The 19,575-nt window shown below is 30.2% G+C and overlaps 1 protein-coding gene across 1 annotated transcript in view; it reads right to left on the minus strand.

Annotated features, from left to right (window-relative positions):
* Window positions 1-783: 783 nt before the first annotated feature.
* LOC134712521 (low-density lipoprotein receptor-related protein 4-like) overlaps window positions 784-19,575 on the minus strand; it is a 65,368-nt gene continuing 46,576 nt past the window's right edge. Inside the window, exons 14-22 of the mRNA XM_063574151.1 lie at window positions 18,812-18,942; window positions 16,053-16,209; window positions 15,834-15,943; window positions 12,313-12,429; window positions 10,825-10,848; window positions 7,915-7,938; window positions 6,781-6,804; window positions 2,628-2,733; window positions 784-1,114 (exon numbers count right to left, since the gene is read on the minus strand). Coding sequence (XP_063430221.1) covers window positions 934-1,114; window positions 2,628-2,733; window positions 6,781-6,804; window positions 7,915-7,938; window positions 10,825-10,848; window positions 12,313-12,429; window positions 15,834-15,943; window positions 16,053-16,209; window positions 18,812-18,942 — 874 coding nt within the window. The 3' untranslated portion in view covers window positions 784-933. The remainder of the gene's footprint in view (window positions 1,115-2,627; window positions 2,734-6,780; window positions 6,805-7,914; window positions 7,939-10,824; window positions 10,849-12,312; window positions 12,430-15,833; window positions 15,944-16,052; window positions 16,210-18,811; window positions 18,943-19,575) is intronic.

Consider the following 19,575-nt stretch of genomic DNA (forward strand, 5'->3'; position numbering starts at 1 on the left):
ATTACTACCATTTTTATTATTAACGAATATTTTATTTTTTCATTATGATGAACATTTAATTTCATACAAAAAGGAATTGAAATAAGAGTTGATAATTTATTTAAAATTAGTTTGCAATATATAAAAATCTTGAACTTCGCTTTCATGTATTATCATACATTTATTGTTCTTTAACTGTGAATACTTTTAGGATTCGGTACATCAAGTACGAAATGCCCGTGCACATACGTTAATATAGTACTATCAACTATATTAGGAAAGAAAAAAGTATGTATATTTATTATACAAAACCAAAAGTTAGAAACTTGTTCAAATTTTATGTCGCATACGATTCATTTTTATTGCAATTAACATGAAATTATACATGAAAGGTATGTAAAATTGTAGTTGACAATCATAAGACCATCATAAGAATGAGAGAAAAAAATATGAATAAAATAAAACTTTTAAAACTTTTTCAGCACAACGATGAGACTCGCTAATAAACTAATAAAATGAACAGATCTAAAAATAAACAATAGTTGTGTTATCAAACTAAATTAATCTTGATAAAAATAGTTTAACATTTTTATGTAAGTCAATTTCATTAAGACCGCGAAGACTTATTCCGAACAAAAAGAACCATGGCAGATAGCAACCGACAACAACAAACTGATAACAGGCTCCTTGATATGGACTGGCAACAATAATGCTGTGAGTTTAAAACATGTTTGGGCATGTATAACTTTTCGAATATTCTTATTCAAAATTAATGTATTTGATATAAAAGAAAAGGAAACAAAATAATTTGTACCATTAGATTTTACACGTTCTTTGAAAAATATATAATTACATGTTTTCTGTCATATTTTTTTATTTCAAATTCAAACCCTATGTTGGCCAATTTGGAATAAATATTCATTTCTTGTTAGTTTGATTATAATAAATTTGATATCAGTTTTTCAATATTTGTTCTTCCATTTTGTCGTAAGATGGATTTTCTATTCCTGAGTCAAAATTTGAATCTAAACCTGGTTCGTCTCGGTTATTTTTATCTGGAAAAGTTATTCTATAAAAGGTATCAACTTGACTGTCCTCTATTAATCGATTATGTGGAATAAATGGGGAACGCCATCTGAAATTAAAAAACAACACAGTTTAAACAGTACCAATAGCATTTATGAAAAGAACACCATATGAAATAGTTAGTTTTAAATATCTTTAGAAATAACTATAACTGTTTGAAATAATTAAAGTAATAAATCTCTTATACTTCTTTTATATTCAATCTTCTCAGCAACAAGCAAGTATTTCCTATAAAAGTTCGCTAATGGACTCGCAATTGTAAATAATAATTTTAACTAGAAAACACGTTGCTTCAAATGTTCAACATATTGGTCTGTTGATATCTGGTCTTAATGCAAGACCTCAAAATCAATATACGTACTATAATATCAATTCTATTGTATACCTGAACTGAGGGAGACGTATCTGAACATAAGTCCACTACCTCATGTCAATTAGCCATTTTAAAATTTTAAGTTATCGATTCATATAATGTTAAAAAAAAAACCAAATACATAACACAGCAACAAATGATAATACCACAGGCTCAGAACTAACACATACAGAATTCCAATAAATATTGTATAAAATATAAACTTTCCTTTTCTAATCTGTGAATTATGTACTTATACGCTAAACGCAATGAAGACCATAATATATTTATATAAAAAAAAACTACCAATTGATAAAAATTTAAAGGCAACAATAAAATGTCCACAAAACATTTGTAATGTGACAAAGACCCAAGAAACCCATTCGAAAATAAACATTAATCTAGTTATATTGGAAACTGAACAATTCTTGAACTAGACTCACTCGTCGTGTTGTTTATGACAAGAACTAATGCTCTGTTAAGTTGATAACGGTGAAAAGTTATAAAAGAGGGATGTAGGATGGAATAAATAGACTCTTACAACATCGTGTTCATCCGAGTCGTTCAAGTACATCAAACTCGGACATTTTTTCCTAATTTCATCCTTAAATAGACAGATAATTCTAAAGAAGATTTTTTTTTAATTAAGTTACAATTTTCACCGAAATTAGTTTTGTATAGTTCTCAATTATCTAGCTTTAAACCATTTTCTCTTATATCTTATAACTTTGATTTCATAACGCTAATTAAAAAAAATCGATCTGCACATTAACTGAATGATATGTTACATAAGGGAACAAAGAAATATTTCTAACAAGTTACGTTGAAGATATTGTTCGATCGATTAAGATTTTCCTTTATACTGGCTGCGTTGCATGTTAACTGCAATAATAACATTGAATGGTACTTATGTTTTTGCACCATTGTGCATTGTGAGAGATAATGCCTGTCCCGATTCTTGGCATATGTTTACGTAAACTATCATTTAAGTTGACCATATGATATAATGAATGAAAGGACATTTTAAGTAAAAGACAATGAGACACCGACTCATTCACATCCTTTCTGAAAATGACTGATTCTTTAAAGTCCATTTGGTTTTGATGTAAAAAAAATATTTATGTTTTAGGCTTTGAAAATTGAGTGTATTGAGAATAAACTCAAAGAGGAACCGCGAAAACATAAATATGTTTAATTGGTTTAAACATACCTTCTATATGCATATATTCCAGCAACGGATCCACATGCAGCAAGTACTAGACAGGCACAAACAACGGCTACAACTCCCGCTACTGGAAGACCAGAATTATCTATATCTATAAAATATTTGGAAATCATTTTTCAAACTTCATAGTTTTTCACATTAAAAAACTGTACAAAAAGAACAAGAATTTCTAAACAGTGTCTAGCAAACTAACAAAAGTAGATAATCAGACTTTTCATTATATAGATGTAACATGTTAACTTCTATTCACAAAACACAAAGTTGAAAATAAGATGTCCGGCTTGCTTTTTGTAAAAATATTTTTACCTTACGCCTGTTTATATTTTGCACACAAATATATCTTAATATAACGCATTGTATGACCCTGTCATACAAGTAAAAGTTTAGTTAGCTAAACAACACATTTGAACCCACCGTTTTCTACATAGTGAACGACAACACCAAGTAATAATTATGACAGCTGTTTCACATTAGATGTGTTTGCTCTGAATTTAAATTTTGAATTATCCTTAGAGTTCGGTATTTTTGATATTTTACTTTGACATGTGTTTCACTGCAAATATTCTTATTTTGTGTTAAATACATTAATAGACAATGAATATTAATGGCGTTATTTTAAATACATAGCTTTGTAAGACTTTGGAAGCAATAAGTGATATATTCAATAAAACATGCGTTTATTTAACTAAATATTTATAATCACCTACTAGTCGGTTTTGTCGAGCCTGCAACTTTTATTGCAGAAAGCTCGACATAGGAATAGTGATCCGGCGGCCGCGGCTACGGCGGCGGCGTTAGCTAACTTCTTAAAAGCTTTATATTTTAGACGCTAGAAGACCTCGATGCTTCATACTTTGTATATAGATGCCTCATGTTACGAAGTTTCCGTCAGTCACATGTCCAATGTCCTTGACCTCATTTTTATGGTTCAGTGACCACTTGAAAAAAAGTTTAGATTTTTTGTAATGTTTAATTCTCTCTTATTATAAGTAATAGGATAACTATATTTGGTATGTGCGTACCTTGCAAGGTCCTCATGCCCGTCAGACAGTTTTCACTTGACCTCGACCTCATTTCATGGATCAGTGAACAAGGTTAAGTTTTGGTGGTGAAGTCCATATCTCAGATACTATGAGCAATAGGGCTAGTATATTCGGTGTATGGAAGGACCGTAAGGTGTACATGTCCAACTGGCAGGTGTCATCTCACCTTGACCTCATTTTCATGGTTCAGTGGTTATAGTTAAGTTTTTGTGTTCTGGTCTGTTTTTCTTACATTTTATGGAATATGTCTACTTTATTTGTTGTATGAAATACTTGTAAGGTGTACATGTCTAGCGGGCAGATGTCATTTGACCTTGACCTCAATTGCATGGTTCAGTGGTTATAGTTAAGTTTTTTGTGTTTTGGTCTGTTTTTCTTACACTTTATGCAATAGGTCTACTATATTTGTTGTATGGAATGCTTGTAAGGTGTACATGTCTAGCGGGCAGATGTCATTTGGCCTTGACCTCATTTTCATGGTTTAGTGGTTATAGTTAAGGTTTTGTGTTTTGGTCTTTTTATCTAATATTATATGCCAAAGGTTAACTATTTTTGGTGTATGGAAATATTTTATGATCTGTATGTCAGTCCCGCAATTTTTATTTGACCATGACCTTAGTTTCACGGTTCATTGCACAGGCTTAGTTTTTGTGTTTTTGTCTACTTTTCATAAACTATAGTAATAGGTCAAATATATTTAATATATGGAAGCATTGTTAGCTGTACATGTCTCCCTGGCATGATTCATCTGACCTTGACCTCATTTTCATGGTTCATTGGTATTTGTTTAGCTATCTTGGTTAATGTTAAGTTTATGTGACAGTTGTAATAATGCTTTATACTTAGGACTATCAACATAATATCAATGATTGGTAAAGAAGGCGAGACATTTCAGTGTGTGCACTCTTGTTGTATTTATATTTGAGAATAAGACACAACCTGTATTTTGACAGAAATACATATGATACAACAAATGCATTCAAAGTCTGTATTATCAGATTTTGTTGTAACCTATATGTTACATAAATGTCAATCAAGATTTTATAACGAAGCTTATCATATACATCAAATAATCTATAACCCTTAATTGATATCGTTACACCGGTGTTACAACAGTTTATAATAATGTTTGTAACGCCAAAAACAAGTTCTAAGCGCCCTTATTAACAATCGAAACCATCTTAGGACACATACACTTTCTGGGTTACTGACAGGGCTTGTCTTATATATGATAAAACCATTAGAACATTATTCGTTTAGATTGAGGGACTAAATTCTCTTAAACATATGAGTATAATAAAGTATATTTTTTATGATAAAACAAAGTCTTATAAAGCTATGTATGTTAAATACCTTCATCAATATTCTTGTCTATTAATATATTTAAACACAAAATAAGAATATTTCCAGTCAAACACATGCCAAAGTAAATTAACAAAAATACCGAACTCTAAGGACAATAAATCAGATGTTCAATTTACTAGGAATTGAACTAAAAAAACATTCTATTTCAAATAAACCACTGTTTACACAAGAAAATACCTAGACTAAGTCAGGAATATCACGGTTGGTATGAGTTCGTTTATTGTTTATGACCTTTTGATTTTGTCATTTGATAAGAGATTTTCCGTTTAAAATTTTCATAGAAGTTCAGTATTTTTTTTTATCTTTAGCTATATCGTTGCTCACTTTACAGAGCCGGTATAAATTGTTGTATGATATCGATAACAGTATATGTGCAACTATACAACTAGATGTTCGGCAATCAACAATGCATGAATTTTTACAAATCTTATTGTTTAAGGCCGTACGTTGATCTATAGTTGTTAATGCCTATGTCATTAGGTCTATTGTGGAGAGTTGTCTTCATTGGCAATCATATCACATCTTCTTTCATATGGATGAATGCATTAATTTACCAGATTTGAAAGTAACATCGAAATTAATTAAAGATTATATGTAGCATTTTTTCTCTATATATAAATAGAGGTTATGTTTATTGCCAGTCAAGATTAGAACAATTTTTTAAGACTGTTGGAATAATTTAAAAAAAAAAAAAAAAAAAAAATTGAATGTCTGGTCTTCAAATAAGTTTAAACGTAGCTGTATGTATCAAATTTAAAAATATAAATGTACAATGTGCATCAATGACATGTTAACAAAATGTAAAATGAAAATGATAGAATGTTTTAAAAAATGAATGCTTTACTAAGTAATAGGTAGGCAAGATACCAATCCTCAAAGTCATATGAAACAAGTGATTGATGAAAAATAATGTTTATCAAATTCGTGAACCAATGCATGTATATGTCATAAACCTTGTCTTTTATGCAAGATTTTATCATTTTTACGCAAAAGTATTGTATAATCGTCAATTTTGTTCGTTTTGTTTGTTATGATGTAAAAATATGGCAGCTAATTATTTGTCGTGTTATGACGCCGTAGTTTACTGATCGTCACCTTATAGTAAACAATCATCAAAGAAGCATGGATATTAAGCACGTGTATAACATGTACCATCAGATAATAGTTTATTTCAATGACAGATCCATACGTATTGCGACCACCGGAATTTTAAGATACGGGTCACGCTATGGTCACTTTCATACGGAAAATATGTCGGCAAATTGCTTCTTGGAGGCATACAATTAAAAAAGTTAACTTCTTCTAAATGTGGACAAATCCAAAAAAAATCTTTAGAAAAAAGTTTTTGTTCAAAAATTTTATAATGAAAACTGTCCATTTAGTTTTAAAAAAAAATATGCATCATTTTTTAAATTTGATGTTTTATATGACTTTAATGTATGTGTGGCAGTGACTTACATAATGGTAATTTCGTTATGAACAAAACAATTGCACAATTATGTATTTAATATCTGAATATTTTTTTTTAGAAAATACTTTTTCAAAATGTAAATCTAAATAAATTTTAATGCATTAAAAAAATAAGAAGATACACGAAAAAGTAGGTAATGTACAAAAAGTTTTTTTAATCAAATGTTTGTTGACACGTAATATTTTTAGCAATGCTTTCTATACAAACTAGACGAACAAGCTAATTTCAACACATGCATAATAAGAGAAAAATTACTCACTTGTTCTACGTTGAGATGTTTTTCCTTTACATATACATATAAGGACTGTTTAGCACAATATATTACAAGAACAAAAATGCACATTATGACATTTGTAATTTCACACTTAAATATATATGCATCATAGGTTAAGCATTTAAAATGAAATCAATTTTGCCAGAATCAAATATTGAAATAAACGAAATAAAGTTTCAAAAACTGATAGCAATTGTATCTATATAGATGTCTTCGAAACACCGAAAAACCAGCTAAAAAGCCTTTGCGTCAATGGACTTCGACTTATTTACTAGTTGTTCATTTTTGTGTTAAAAAAAACCCCAGTCAAATCTGAATAATATATATTGTGCCAGAAAGTACACATTAGCAACCTTTCTTGTTATGCCCTAGCCGACTTTTTACTTCTGTGTATATTTGACAGAGATGTGTATAATACGAAACTATATAATGGTTTATTTTTGGGGTAAAAGGTGTCTTTGAATAAATTTGAAACCAATAAAATTAAACACCACTCAAATATTTGTATAAACTTTTCCAGGCTTTTCTACTTAAGGCCTTTTAAACATTTTTTATTCGAGCGTCACTGATGAGTCTTTTTTAGACGAAATGCACGTCTGCCGTAAATATAAAATGTTCATCCTGGTATCTATGATGAGTCTATTTCAATACACGTATCAATAATTAATATAGCTGTTTATTTTGATGAACATTTTTCTGAAAACAAACACATCATATATACCAGGATTGAAATTTTGTATTTGCGCCAGACAGGCGTTTTGTCTACATAAGACCCATCAGTGACTCTAAAAAAAAGAATGTTAAAAAGGTCTCATAAAGTACAAAGTTGAAGAGCATTGAGGACCAAACATTCCTAATGATTTGGCCAAATACAGCTAAATTAATCTATTCCTGAGGTAGAAAAACCTTAGTACATGTATTTAACAGTTAATTTATAAGTATGACCATATCAATGATTATTCATGTCAACACAAAAGTGCTGACTACTGCTCTGGTAATAAACCTCCGGGGAAAAATCCACCACCAGGCGCCGTTTACTTTATTATAATAAAAGGAAATCGAAAAGCATGATTTTTGGGGTTTTTTTCTAAAAAAAAAAAACAGCATATCAACACTTACCAGGAGTGTCCGTGCTTTTATATCCTAAAACATTGAAACAAAATTTTAACATTCAAATATCAAAACAACGGTTTATCGCATTTATTTGTTTGAATGTCTGGATGAAAAAACTAGAGTCTCTAAAGAGCCTGTGTTGCTCACCTTGGTCTATGTGCATAGTAAACTAAGGACACACATGTTTTGTTGACAAAACTGTGTTTTTGGTGATGGTGATGTGTTGGTAGATCTTACTTTACTGAACATTCTTGCTGCTTACAACTATCTATTATAATCTTGACCCAGTAGTTACAGTTGTAAATATTTTGAAAAGCTGCAAAATTTTCTTGAAATTATTACTTTAGGGGCAGCGATCCATCAATGGGTTGCCTGAATGGTCTGAATATTTATGGCAGATAGATCAGAACCTTGTAAACTATTTCATGTAGTTAGATTTGCTCTAACTACTTCGGTTTCAAAGATACGAGCCAAATGCATTTTAACCTATGTACTATTTTTAGCCATGACAGCTATCTTAGTTCGCAGGCGGGGTCATCGGACACATTAAATAAACTAGATACCCTAATTATGATAGTGGACAAGTTTAATTAAATTTGTTTTAGTAGTTTTAGGTGTAACACCACTAATTCAGGCCCGGCCAGAAAGCACATACCAGAAAGTAGTACATATTTAACACAAAATAGTTCTTACGCATGAGTGTAACTTTCAAAATGAGTAGAATATTTAGGTATTTTTGGTATCAAATGAAAGCTGAAGGACTGGTGATCATTGTAGAACACTTTTGGACTTTTAATTTTGAATTTAAAAAAAACTGCACCAAATTTAAAAAAAAGGGTACATTTTGTCTGTTTGTCAGATCTGAAGTACCTGTTTTGGTACATCTGAAGTTCCGGGAACTAGTTCTTTCTTATATGCCATGTAAGGTATGTTGATTTTTTCAGTACAAGACACCATAAAGTGTTGCTTTGAAATACAATGATTGCCACTTTATTTGAACTTAAAATAAAAGAGGTGTGCCTGCTTGAAACGGAGGAATTTAACATAGAAAGCAAAGGGACCATGAATTAGTGGTGTACTTCCTTTAGAGGAAAAGATTTTTGTAAAAGATAATAATTTTTTTTTCGAAATATTGTAAAAAAAAAATGGTCTTTACTACGGCTAACAGGGCTGTGATTTTGTAATGTATTCGTTTTTATTCTATAGCTAGTCACTACTTCATGTTTATTTATTATATAGTCATTTTATAAAATATACTGTTTGCAAAACTATGTATTATTCTTGATAATAATGATGTTTTTGTCCCAGGCAGATAACACTGGCCTAACAACTTTTTGGAACTTTTGGTCCTCGGCGATCTTCAACTTTGTAGTTGTTATGGCTTTCAAACTTTTTACATCCGTGCACAGTTTTGTGTGGACGTAGCGCGCGTCTGGCGTATAAACGTATTTTTTAACCTGTTTACTTTTGATGGCTATAACGGTTTGTTTCACTGTTCTATATTTTCTCCATTTAATCCATTTATGTATTGTAACCCTATAATTAACACTGCCATTAAAGCTGGATGATTGGCATGCCATAAAACCAATTTTTCATAAAATACCCTGTAGCAAGTCAGAAAAAAGGCCATTGTTACATTTTAGTTCGTTTCTGTGTGTGTTTCATTTCTGTGTTGTGTCTCTGTTGTGTCGTAGTTCTCCTATTTTGATAAGTTTCCCTCAGTTTTAGTTTGTAACCCGGATTTATTTTTTCCCTATCGATTTATGAATTAAATTTAAACAAAGGTACACTACTGTTGCCTTTATCTTTAAAGGGCAATAACTCCTTAAGGGGTCAACTGACCATTTTGGGCATTTGACTTATTGCAGGTTTTTATTTGCCGAACATTACTGCTGTTTACAGTTGATCTTTATCTATAAAAATATTCAAGATAATAACAAAAAAAACCGGCAAAATTTCCTTAAAATTGCAAATTCAGGGGCAGTAACTAAAAACTGGTTGATCAATTCATCTGAAATTTCAAAGCAAATAGATCTTGACCTGATTAACAATTTTACTTTACTACAGGTCAGATTTGTTCTAAATGCTTTGGTTTCAGAGTAATAATCCAAACACTGCATTTTACCCTATGTTCTATTTTTAGCAATGTCGGTCATCTTGGTTGGTGGGCGGGGTAATCGGACACAATTTTAAAACTAGACACTCTAATAATGATTGTGACCAAGGATGGTTAAATTTAGCCCCCTTGTTTCCTAGAGAGGATTTTTGTAAAAGTTAACAGACGACGACGGTCAAAAGTACAAATATTCAAGACTTCAGAAAACCAGGAGTTATTTTCAGTACAAGTTGCATACCGAAGTGTCATGATTTACTACCAGACCTTAAACAATGGTTCAAAATTAGCTTGTAGAAAGGAGATACATATACAATTCCGGATATAACTGGTTATATAATAGAACCTAAGGGGAAAAGATTTTCAAAGTTTGAAAATTGAAAAAACTGTGTTGGAGTGAAAATAATTTGAATTTGTGGTCCGACACCTACATATAGATAACCTATACATTGCATTGCAGGATGGTGTTACTGTTATTATGCTTAGTTATTAAATTCTTTTGTTAAGTATAATATTTCATTTGTCAAAAAAGAAACTTACCAAGGATGATTTTAAATCATCAAAATTTAAATGTTTCTATAAATTTTGATATTGTTGAAAACGCTTTTTTTTTGTTGTTGAAAACGCTTTAACGAAACAATTCACTCTAATTGATCGAAGGTAGTGTATTTTTGTATACTCTTTCTCCATACATGTCAAAAGCGAACACTAATCTGACACTGTTTGTCTTTATAATTCGAATGCTAGCTTAAGATGTGAAATAATGAAATGGATTGGGTAAGGTTGATAAAATAATTTCCTACCTGGCATATTTGTAGTATTGTTTCCTGAAATAAGAAGAAAATGTTTAAATATAATGTTTTAAACATATATTCAATGACCATGTTGAACATGCATAATATACTACTTGAAATGTTGAAAGTCATTTTCTTTACTTCAGCATGCCTCTTGGCAAATTATATTTGTAAAGAACATCATTAATTTATATAAACTCTGAATATATGGTTTGATTGTCAAAGAAACAACTATCAACCAAAATTCAAATGAATAAAATTAAGTAGTTGCAGGTAATAAAATCAAACTATTTCGAGAAAAATGGAAGATATTTTTATACAGAAATAACTGTCATGTACAACAACGAAAGATTTAAAATATAAAAGATACAAATAACAATGAATTAAGTTATGTATCTTGTTTCGAATGTTATTTCAGGGCACTAAATAATCTGATTTTTGTAACTTCAAAATGTTCAACCATTGTCTCCCACAGTATGGTCGGTCACTCAGAGCGTATGGGATTTAATTTATGTTTAATGTTGCGCTACCATCGACTCGAATAGTGACCATGTGGTTTACTTTCAAAATATTGTTCATGGTCGTGCTTTGATAACATAGGTGATACTGGTGTTTCAATTTGTGAGTTACTGTTTTATTGAATCTAAGTTTAGATAAAAGGTGCTATTTTATAGTGTTCTATGATACTACATGTCAATATAGGTGTGACAATGTTTGAAAATCTTTTTTTTTCTTAATTATTTGTTAATTTTATGTTGGTTCAAGCCCTAATGTTTTGATGAATATCACAATGGTATCATAATCGGGCAGATAAAGGTGTATGCCAAGAGACCAAGAGGCTGCATGCAATGTAATTTCCTGAACATTATTAGACATCGAAAAAATCAACAGCGTTGTCAAAATGTATGTGGAAGATTTGTACAAATATTAACAAGTTTTAGACTTAGTATTTTTAAATAACTTTTAATAAAATATGTAGGTAAAATGACACAGTGTGAAAAAATCAGTTTCCCATGGTGTTATATAAATTTTTGTAATATTTGAAAAAGAAACCCCATTTAGAATCCAGTCTAAAATATGATTAAAACAATTGAAAAATCTTTGAACCCCCTATTGAGGTACATATTAAGTCTTTATTCGTGCCATTTGTTAGTACCTCCGAGTTTCGTCTACCTGTTAGTCACTGCTTTCCTAGTTATGATCTAAGTGGTACATCGTTATTGTAATATTTCGATTTCAAGTAAACCAGTTATGAAGTTTGTAGCAAGGTTGAAACCTTGAGGAGAAATTTACCACAAGATTAAGATAAAAAAAAACCCACACAATTATGTATCTTACGCGGGTACATATGTAATGTATTTCTTTAACAACCCTTAAGTGTTCAAAATAAACATGTGTAATGATCACCCTGATAAGTAGCATACGTCAAAGGGGAACATAAAAAAATACCTTTGTTATTATGTCAGCGTTAAAGAAAAATAAAATCAGTATACCAACCTATAGATCGGCAGACTTTTCCTGCTAAAGTGTATCCATCGGCACATGCGCACTTGTATGACGTTTCGGATACTGGCAAGCAAAGATGATGACACTTTGCCGTACATATTGATTTACCTATCAAATGCATAAAGATAATTTTAGATTACAAAAGACGGATACTAAATCATAGTCTTTTGTTATATTATTAAGAGAATAACATGTAAAAAACACAAACTGTTGTCCAATTCCACCCTCAATTCTTAACAAACTTTAACATGTGTAGTAAGTCATACTTTTTAAGAATCGAATAGATCTTATGACACTCAGATGCGCTTTATTAAAAAATAAGGTCAAAGCTTTTAAAAACCTATAAAACGATTTTGTGAAATTGTTCAATGAATCATAGAAGTAACGTTTGACATTTTGCATGTTTAGCGTGAAGTTTAGGCACAAAACAAACATGAAGTACTGAGAAATTTTATTAACTCTAAATTTACAAATTTTCAAAGTTTTTATGTGTTATTTCAAATTGTACAACTTTAGAACAAGAATAACTTTATTGTAGTTGTAGAGTTGATGCCGTCAAATTCAAGACGTTCATAGATATCGCATAGCCAGTAAAACTACATGTTCGCCAATTTTCAAAATAAATAAATAATCTGTATGTCAACAGGACAATCACATTAGTTGAACCTGAGATTCAAAGACGGCAACTACCGTACTGTTAATTTTAACTACGACGGCAACACAAAACTTGTGAATGTATTCAATGACGATGTCTGGGTGTATGATCTACGAAATCTAAAAAAACAAACGCATACGACAGAATGACAAACAAAACACTTTGCTTTAGTAAGATTGTCGTGCTCTGTGCTATCACAAGGTCTGAACTTAGTAAGATTGTTGTGTTCTATGCTATCACAATGTCTGAACTTAAACTAACATACTATTTGTAGACTTAATCTACACACTATAAGAATCATAAAACAAATATTCCAATGATGTGGTTTTATAACTAACATTTCACAGTACAACAACAGACTTGTTTCAAATTTGTCTGTTTTATAACTAACATTTCACAGTACAACAACAGTGTAGTTTCAAGATTGTCAGTTATTATTGACAACGGTTGCATATTACATCTGTTTTCTTGACAATGATATTCGTAAAAAAAAACCATGACAAAATGATTACATATAATATATAATTTTTAAACATATTTCATGTGCTATTTAAAACATTAACGAATAATATAATGAAAGTAACAAATGTTACATCAGAATATAAAATGGAATCATTTTGATACCCAACAACAGCAAAGTAATACATTTGTGAATAAAAAGTTAAATTTGATTTTTTTTAATAAGCTTCATGTTATTCAAATAACACCATGTATAGTTGCACGTTCTGATAATATATAAAATCTATAATATAACGTTTCCATAGAAACTATATTTCTTTTTAAGAATCTACTGCTAATGGTATTCCCAGATAAACTTCTTGAAGTCTTTATATCGACACAGTATTATTGTAAATAATCTCAGTAATTAGTATAAATATAAAGGGGGCTTTGTTATAATAATATTACCTAGTACAAATAGATCGAAGTTATTGAAAACTGTATATATCTATAGACACAGCATAATGAAAAGAAATGCATCATAAAGGAAATACATAAAGAAAGATGTGTCTGCCTCAGTAAGGAATCAAAACTTCGTCTTTATCAATAAAAAAGTTTAAGTTAACAGCCCACAATAAAACTTTCCACACTAAACTCATAATTGATGTTAGATATGCTTGGAATATTAATCATCAAGAACCGTTTTTTTTTTATTTGATAAAAAATTTTAATATCCGTGCTTGTGAAGAAAACATGACGATAAAAAGAGTTTAATTAAATTTCTAACAGAATACCAACGACATGAACCATTCCATATTATGGGATAAACCCAGATCCAATATTCTATAATATTTTTTTAAAAGAAATTGAACCAAAATGTATTTCATCTATATGAAGACCAATCCTTAGTTATAACTTCTACGAAATTTTGTCCCTCGCGTAGAGGTGCAAAGGAAAACTTTTTTTTTGTGTGCAATTAGTTATATGTACGTGGAAAATATATAAACAAAATCACCGCAAAAATTGACGATGGCCATACTGTAAATATTAATTGTTAATGTTATACCAAAATAGTTACAAAAAAGAATAAGATGATTTAAACCATTTTTTCTAATTGTGTTATATTATATTTCCGATATTGTTCCCATTCAAATTAAGGTTTTTACCGTGAATAATCTATATCACAACCATCGGAATACCATAAACAATAATATACTCCTCACTTAACCAGTGAGGTCAATGAACTTCATTTAACTATACCATTTTTTTTCATAGGCTTGACATAAAATTGTCATGCTAAATTAGTTTTTAATCTTTAACATTAATGATTTTGTTCAAGCAAACTTAACTCATTCTGTGCAGAACCTTTTTTAATTACCATAGGCAAAAGTATGAAATGCGGAACAACGTACTTAAACGTTTTTTTTTATTATGGTACCGAAATAGTACAATATGATATAGATCCAGTTGAACAAAAGACAGAGATTTCATTTAATAATCTTCTCATTAAATAATTTAAGAAAATCACAAATGTGTTGACTTGAAAAAAAAACCGAATATTTGTTTTAAATATGATAACAGTTGCATTTCTTATTCCTTTATCATGGTATTAAAGTTTTTCAATCACTTTTTGGAATTGTTTTCCGACGCAAAAGCCTTTTAATTGTTCACTGATGTGTTTAAATTTGAGTTACCAGTATCTCGATACGGAAGACGCTAGCATTGATGAATATGAATTTTCATCAATTTATCAATTTGAATTTTGAAATGAGTAAAAGGTAATTATATGTTTGAAAATATTCATCACGCCAAGATTCAAAATGATGACTTACCATTAAAGCATAACATTGTGTAAGCTTGTTCAAATTTTTTAATAATATGTTTACGCTCGTAAATGAAATTTGTCGCTTCCCAACGATAAGAGAAACCTATCATTGTAGAAGCTCGTATTTGTAATTTAATGAATAAAAAGGTAAAAAAAATTATACTTTATTGATTTTTGTTTTCTAATCTTTTACCAGATATTTCCCTCATTAAGAAGATAGCCTAACCCAGTGTTGACAGAGACGTAGCCCAAATAAGGTTGTCATATTATTTCGAGTTATTAAGGTTATGAGCATCTAAAGATGGATAACGTTGTAGTATACTTGAATAGTATTTTGTTAATTTTCCATATAACTTAGTCTACCTATAATTTCGATCGTTTTCGAAAATTTGTTACCAATGTTGTAAATTTTAGTTGCATGCGATTGTTAATTATTAACGAATTCTGTGTCTTTTTTTTAACATTTGTCGCTGTGCTGAAAAATTTGCTTTAAAATTTTAGTATTTACAAGCAGGAAAATCATCTAAGACAATTGCGATGGAAAAATATATGTATACGTCAATATTTTCATCTTGTAACCGTATATATAATTACCTCTGACTGTTTTTGAGGAACTATAGCCAGCTATGCCGTTAAGTCTAGCGAATCTTTTAGGTCCGACTCTTTCTGGAACACCCCCTGACTTTGAAATGCGTGATATATAACTACAACGGTAAAACGAATGTATATTACAGAGAACAACATGAAGTGGATGTAAGCAATTTAAGTTTAGTTATGTGCGAAGCAGGTTGTTGATATGTGTTGTCAACTTACTTTTTTATCCAGCAAGTGAAATACAAATAATCTCCCAATAGAACAATTCCAAAATAGTGAGCTTTTTCCTCTTGTAGAACAACTGTGATATCAGAGTTTTTTAAATCCATTACTTCAATCTTGTCCTGGAACGCGTCTACCCAGTAGAGTTTGTTTTCTGAAAAAAAAAAAAAAGCAAGTAAGATTATAAAACAGAACGTGCTTTGTTGGTTTTTTTCTAGATTAATATTAGGGGATTTTTTTCAAGACAATATAAACTGAAAATTACACAGAGCAAACTGTATAAAGCAGTTGTAAGTGGACTAACCCAAAAGATCGTTAAGCGGCAACAATGAAATAACAAATTTGTCCTTAATACATGGACGCCAACTCACACTATCATTTTTAATGTTCAGTTGACCATGAAAATGGGGTAAAAACTCTACATTTGTATTTAAATTAGAAAGATCATATCATATGGAAAATGTGTTCTAAGTTTCAAATTGATTGGATTTCAACTTCGTCAAAAACTAACTCGACTAAACCTTTGATCTAGAGTAGGTACTATCATTTATTATGTTCAGTAGACCGTGGAACTGTGGCCAAAAACTCTATTTCAACATTTAATTTAGAAAGATCATACCATAAGGAACAAGTGTTTTAAGTTTCAACTTGATTGGACTTCAACTTTATCATAATCAGAAACTACTTTGCCCAAAATTTTAACCAAAAACTTTAACCTAGAGAATAACAGACCGACGAACGAATGGACCACCGGACGCACAGACTGAAAGACATAATGCCTCTAAGTTGGGCATAAAAAATAAAAACAAACAAAAACGACCAAAAGTAAAATCACAAAAATACTGAACTCAGAGGAAAATCAAATCGAAAAGTCCCTAATCATGGCAAGAGCAAATAACAAAACACACAAAAAACGAAAAAAACAACAACTGTCATATTCCTGACTTGGTACGGGCATTTTAAAATGTAGAAAAATGGTGAATTAAACCTGGTTTTATAGCGCTAAACCTCGAACTATGTACGACAGTGTCATCACATTCCGTTATATTTACAATGATGCGTGAACTCATTGCACCGAAATAACAGTACTAGCAATCACTAACAGCCAATGTCAACCTATATATAAATCATGTTCTACCAGACTACAATATATATAACGGTACACATTCAACGATTATCATTTAAAACGTAATAAAACCAACGAAATGAAGGACCTTGTGTATTGACAAAATATAAATAAACAGTATCGACAGAATGTAAGTTCATGAGTTATCATTTCTCATTTGTACATAAATAACAACATAAGTTTCAATTAGAGTATCTAAAAGGTCAATTCATTTTCTTGGATCGTGTCTAAATTTACGTGATTTTTCAACGAAATCATCTTAAAAATTTAGGAGTAATATCTCTTTCTCTAAATAATAATTCAAGATAAAGCCAAACTTTCGTTGCACCTATGAAATAGTTTGGAACCGTTTAAATTAATTTGTTTTAATAAAATCCTTTACTTGATACTGATCCAGTGCACCACAAAATCTGTTTCATGAAATTTTAAACGTGACTTAAGACACGGGCATATCGAAAAATTTACATTATATACACCAAGTTAGGAATATGCAGGTTTAATTCATTCGTTCTGTTGGTTGATAAAATCTGGTGTTTTAATTTTTGTTTTTTATGGAATTTCCAATTCTAATTCTACCTTTCAAATCGGTATTTTTTGTTACACCGTGTTTTTATTTTACTCAAACACATTAACCTTGCAGTTCAGTATTCTTTTAAACACTTTTGTTTTGCTCATACACGTTTATTCACTTCTACCTTCATGAAATGGGTAAATAAGAAAAAAGACCAAAAAGTACAAAATGTGATGTTTGTTTTCCAATCGATATATTTTTTGATATAGTCATACAATTGAATGGTAAGTTTTTATGGAATTCCTCTTTTTGATTTTACCTAGAGTACAGTGTTTTTGTTACACCGTGGTTTTTGCACTCAAACACGTTAACCAACATCTACCAGAATGCAAAAGGTTTAAAAAAAAAAAGAATGAAGACAAAATAGGACAAAATAATTAAAACGCCATAAGAAATAAAGTTTTAAATGTGAACGTTACAGTTAAATGAGACTTGGAGGAATCAAATGCGATACTAATGTAAAAATTGAGATTTTTCTTTGCACTGGTAATGACAAATTCTTTCATATTTATGAGTTCTGTGTTTCTTAAATGAATAACACTAAGAAGCCATACATACTTGATGAGTTTATCTTTATTCACTAAATGTGTTTCTTTTAACAAAAACTCGTTTTATTTCTAACTCGATTTTGAAGGTCTTTTTTTTCTTCTTAAAATAACGTTGCTTGAAACTTGTGAAATTTCATTGCTGAGAAGGCAATTGTAATGAGGAAATACGGTAAATATGTTGGTCGATTTTACAATTATGACCACAAGTAGGGTTTTAGTATAAATTTGATAATCTACACGTGAACGATATTCATTTATCAGATTTTGTTATCAAATAGTATGTTTCTATTTATGTTGGCGGTTGTTTTTGTAGCAGTTCAGGGTTTCTTTTCTGTTTATATTATCCTCTTAGTTGTGTGTTCCCTTCGTTTAAGTTTGCAACCGGATTTGTTTTCGATTAATTGATTGATGACTTTGATAAACGATATACTACTGCTGCCTACTCTCCTTATTTTCATATATATCACTACCTTTGTGAAAAGGTTAAAATCATTGCCACTCTTTATAATACCTAGTACATCAATAGTTATTCCATTTGGCCAACTTTTTGTAGTAAAATTCACTAAAACATATCTGTCTGAACCGTCCATTGCCGCTGTCTCAATCCTAGCATCATCTCCCCAGTCCGACCAATAAAGACGTCTACATAATACAAGAAAGGTTAGTACTTTTTTATCAAGCCATCTCAAAACAAAATGACGTCAACTATAAGGTAAGGCGTTTTGGTAAAAAAACATAATTGTAACATATATCAAAAAAGGTCTTGCACTTTTTATGGATCTATATGTGATACATAAAAAAAAAACATGCTCGAACTTTGAGATATGAATAAAATGTTGTACACATCCGAAGCTCTTTATTACGTAGAAAGTAATGCAAAACTATTTTGATATTTTAAATGCAAAAAAGTGATACATGATTAAAAAAAAAACCAATCACTTGAAATATTTAATGTGTTTCCCTCGGTTTTGGTTTATGACCCGGATTTGTTTTTTTTCTATTGACTTATGAATTTTGAACATCGGTATACTACTGCTCCCTTTTTTTGGTTATGTTATTCAACTAATAATGCAAGGCAAAAATATATTAACTTTAAATAATTTAAGTTTAAATTTTATACAAAGTAATCCTGCATGATCGTTTTAGTTCCCAACAACAAGATTGAAGAAATACGATGTAAAGCTAATAAAATGTTAAATTGAATCGTAAGTTTTAAACTAATATAAAGCAAATAGTAATTTATATAAGGAGGGATAAAGCAGTCTCTTTAATTTT

This window comes from Mytilus trossulus, chromosome 3, assembly GCF_036588685.1.
Source record: "Mytilus trossulus isolate FHL-02 chromosome 3, PNRI_Mtr1.1.1.hap1, whole genome shotgun sequence".
Classification (NCBI taxonomy): domain Eukaryota; kingdom Metazoa; phylum Mollusca; class Bivalvia; order Mytilida; family Mytilidae; genus Mytilus; species Mytilus trossulus.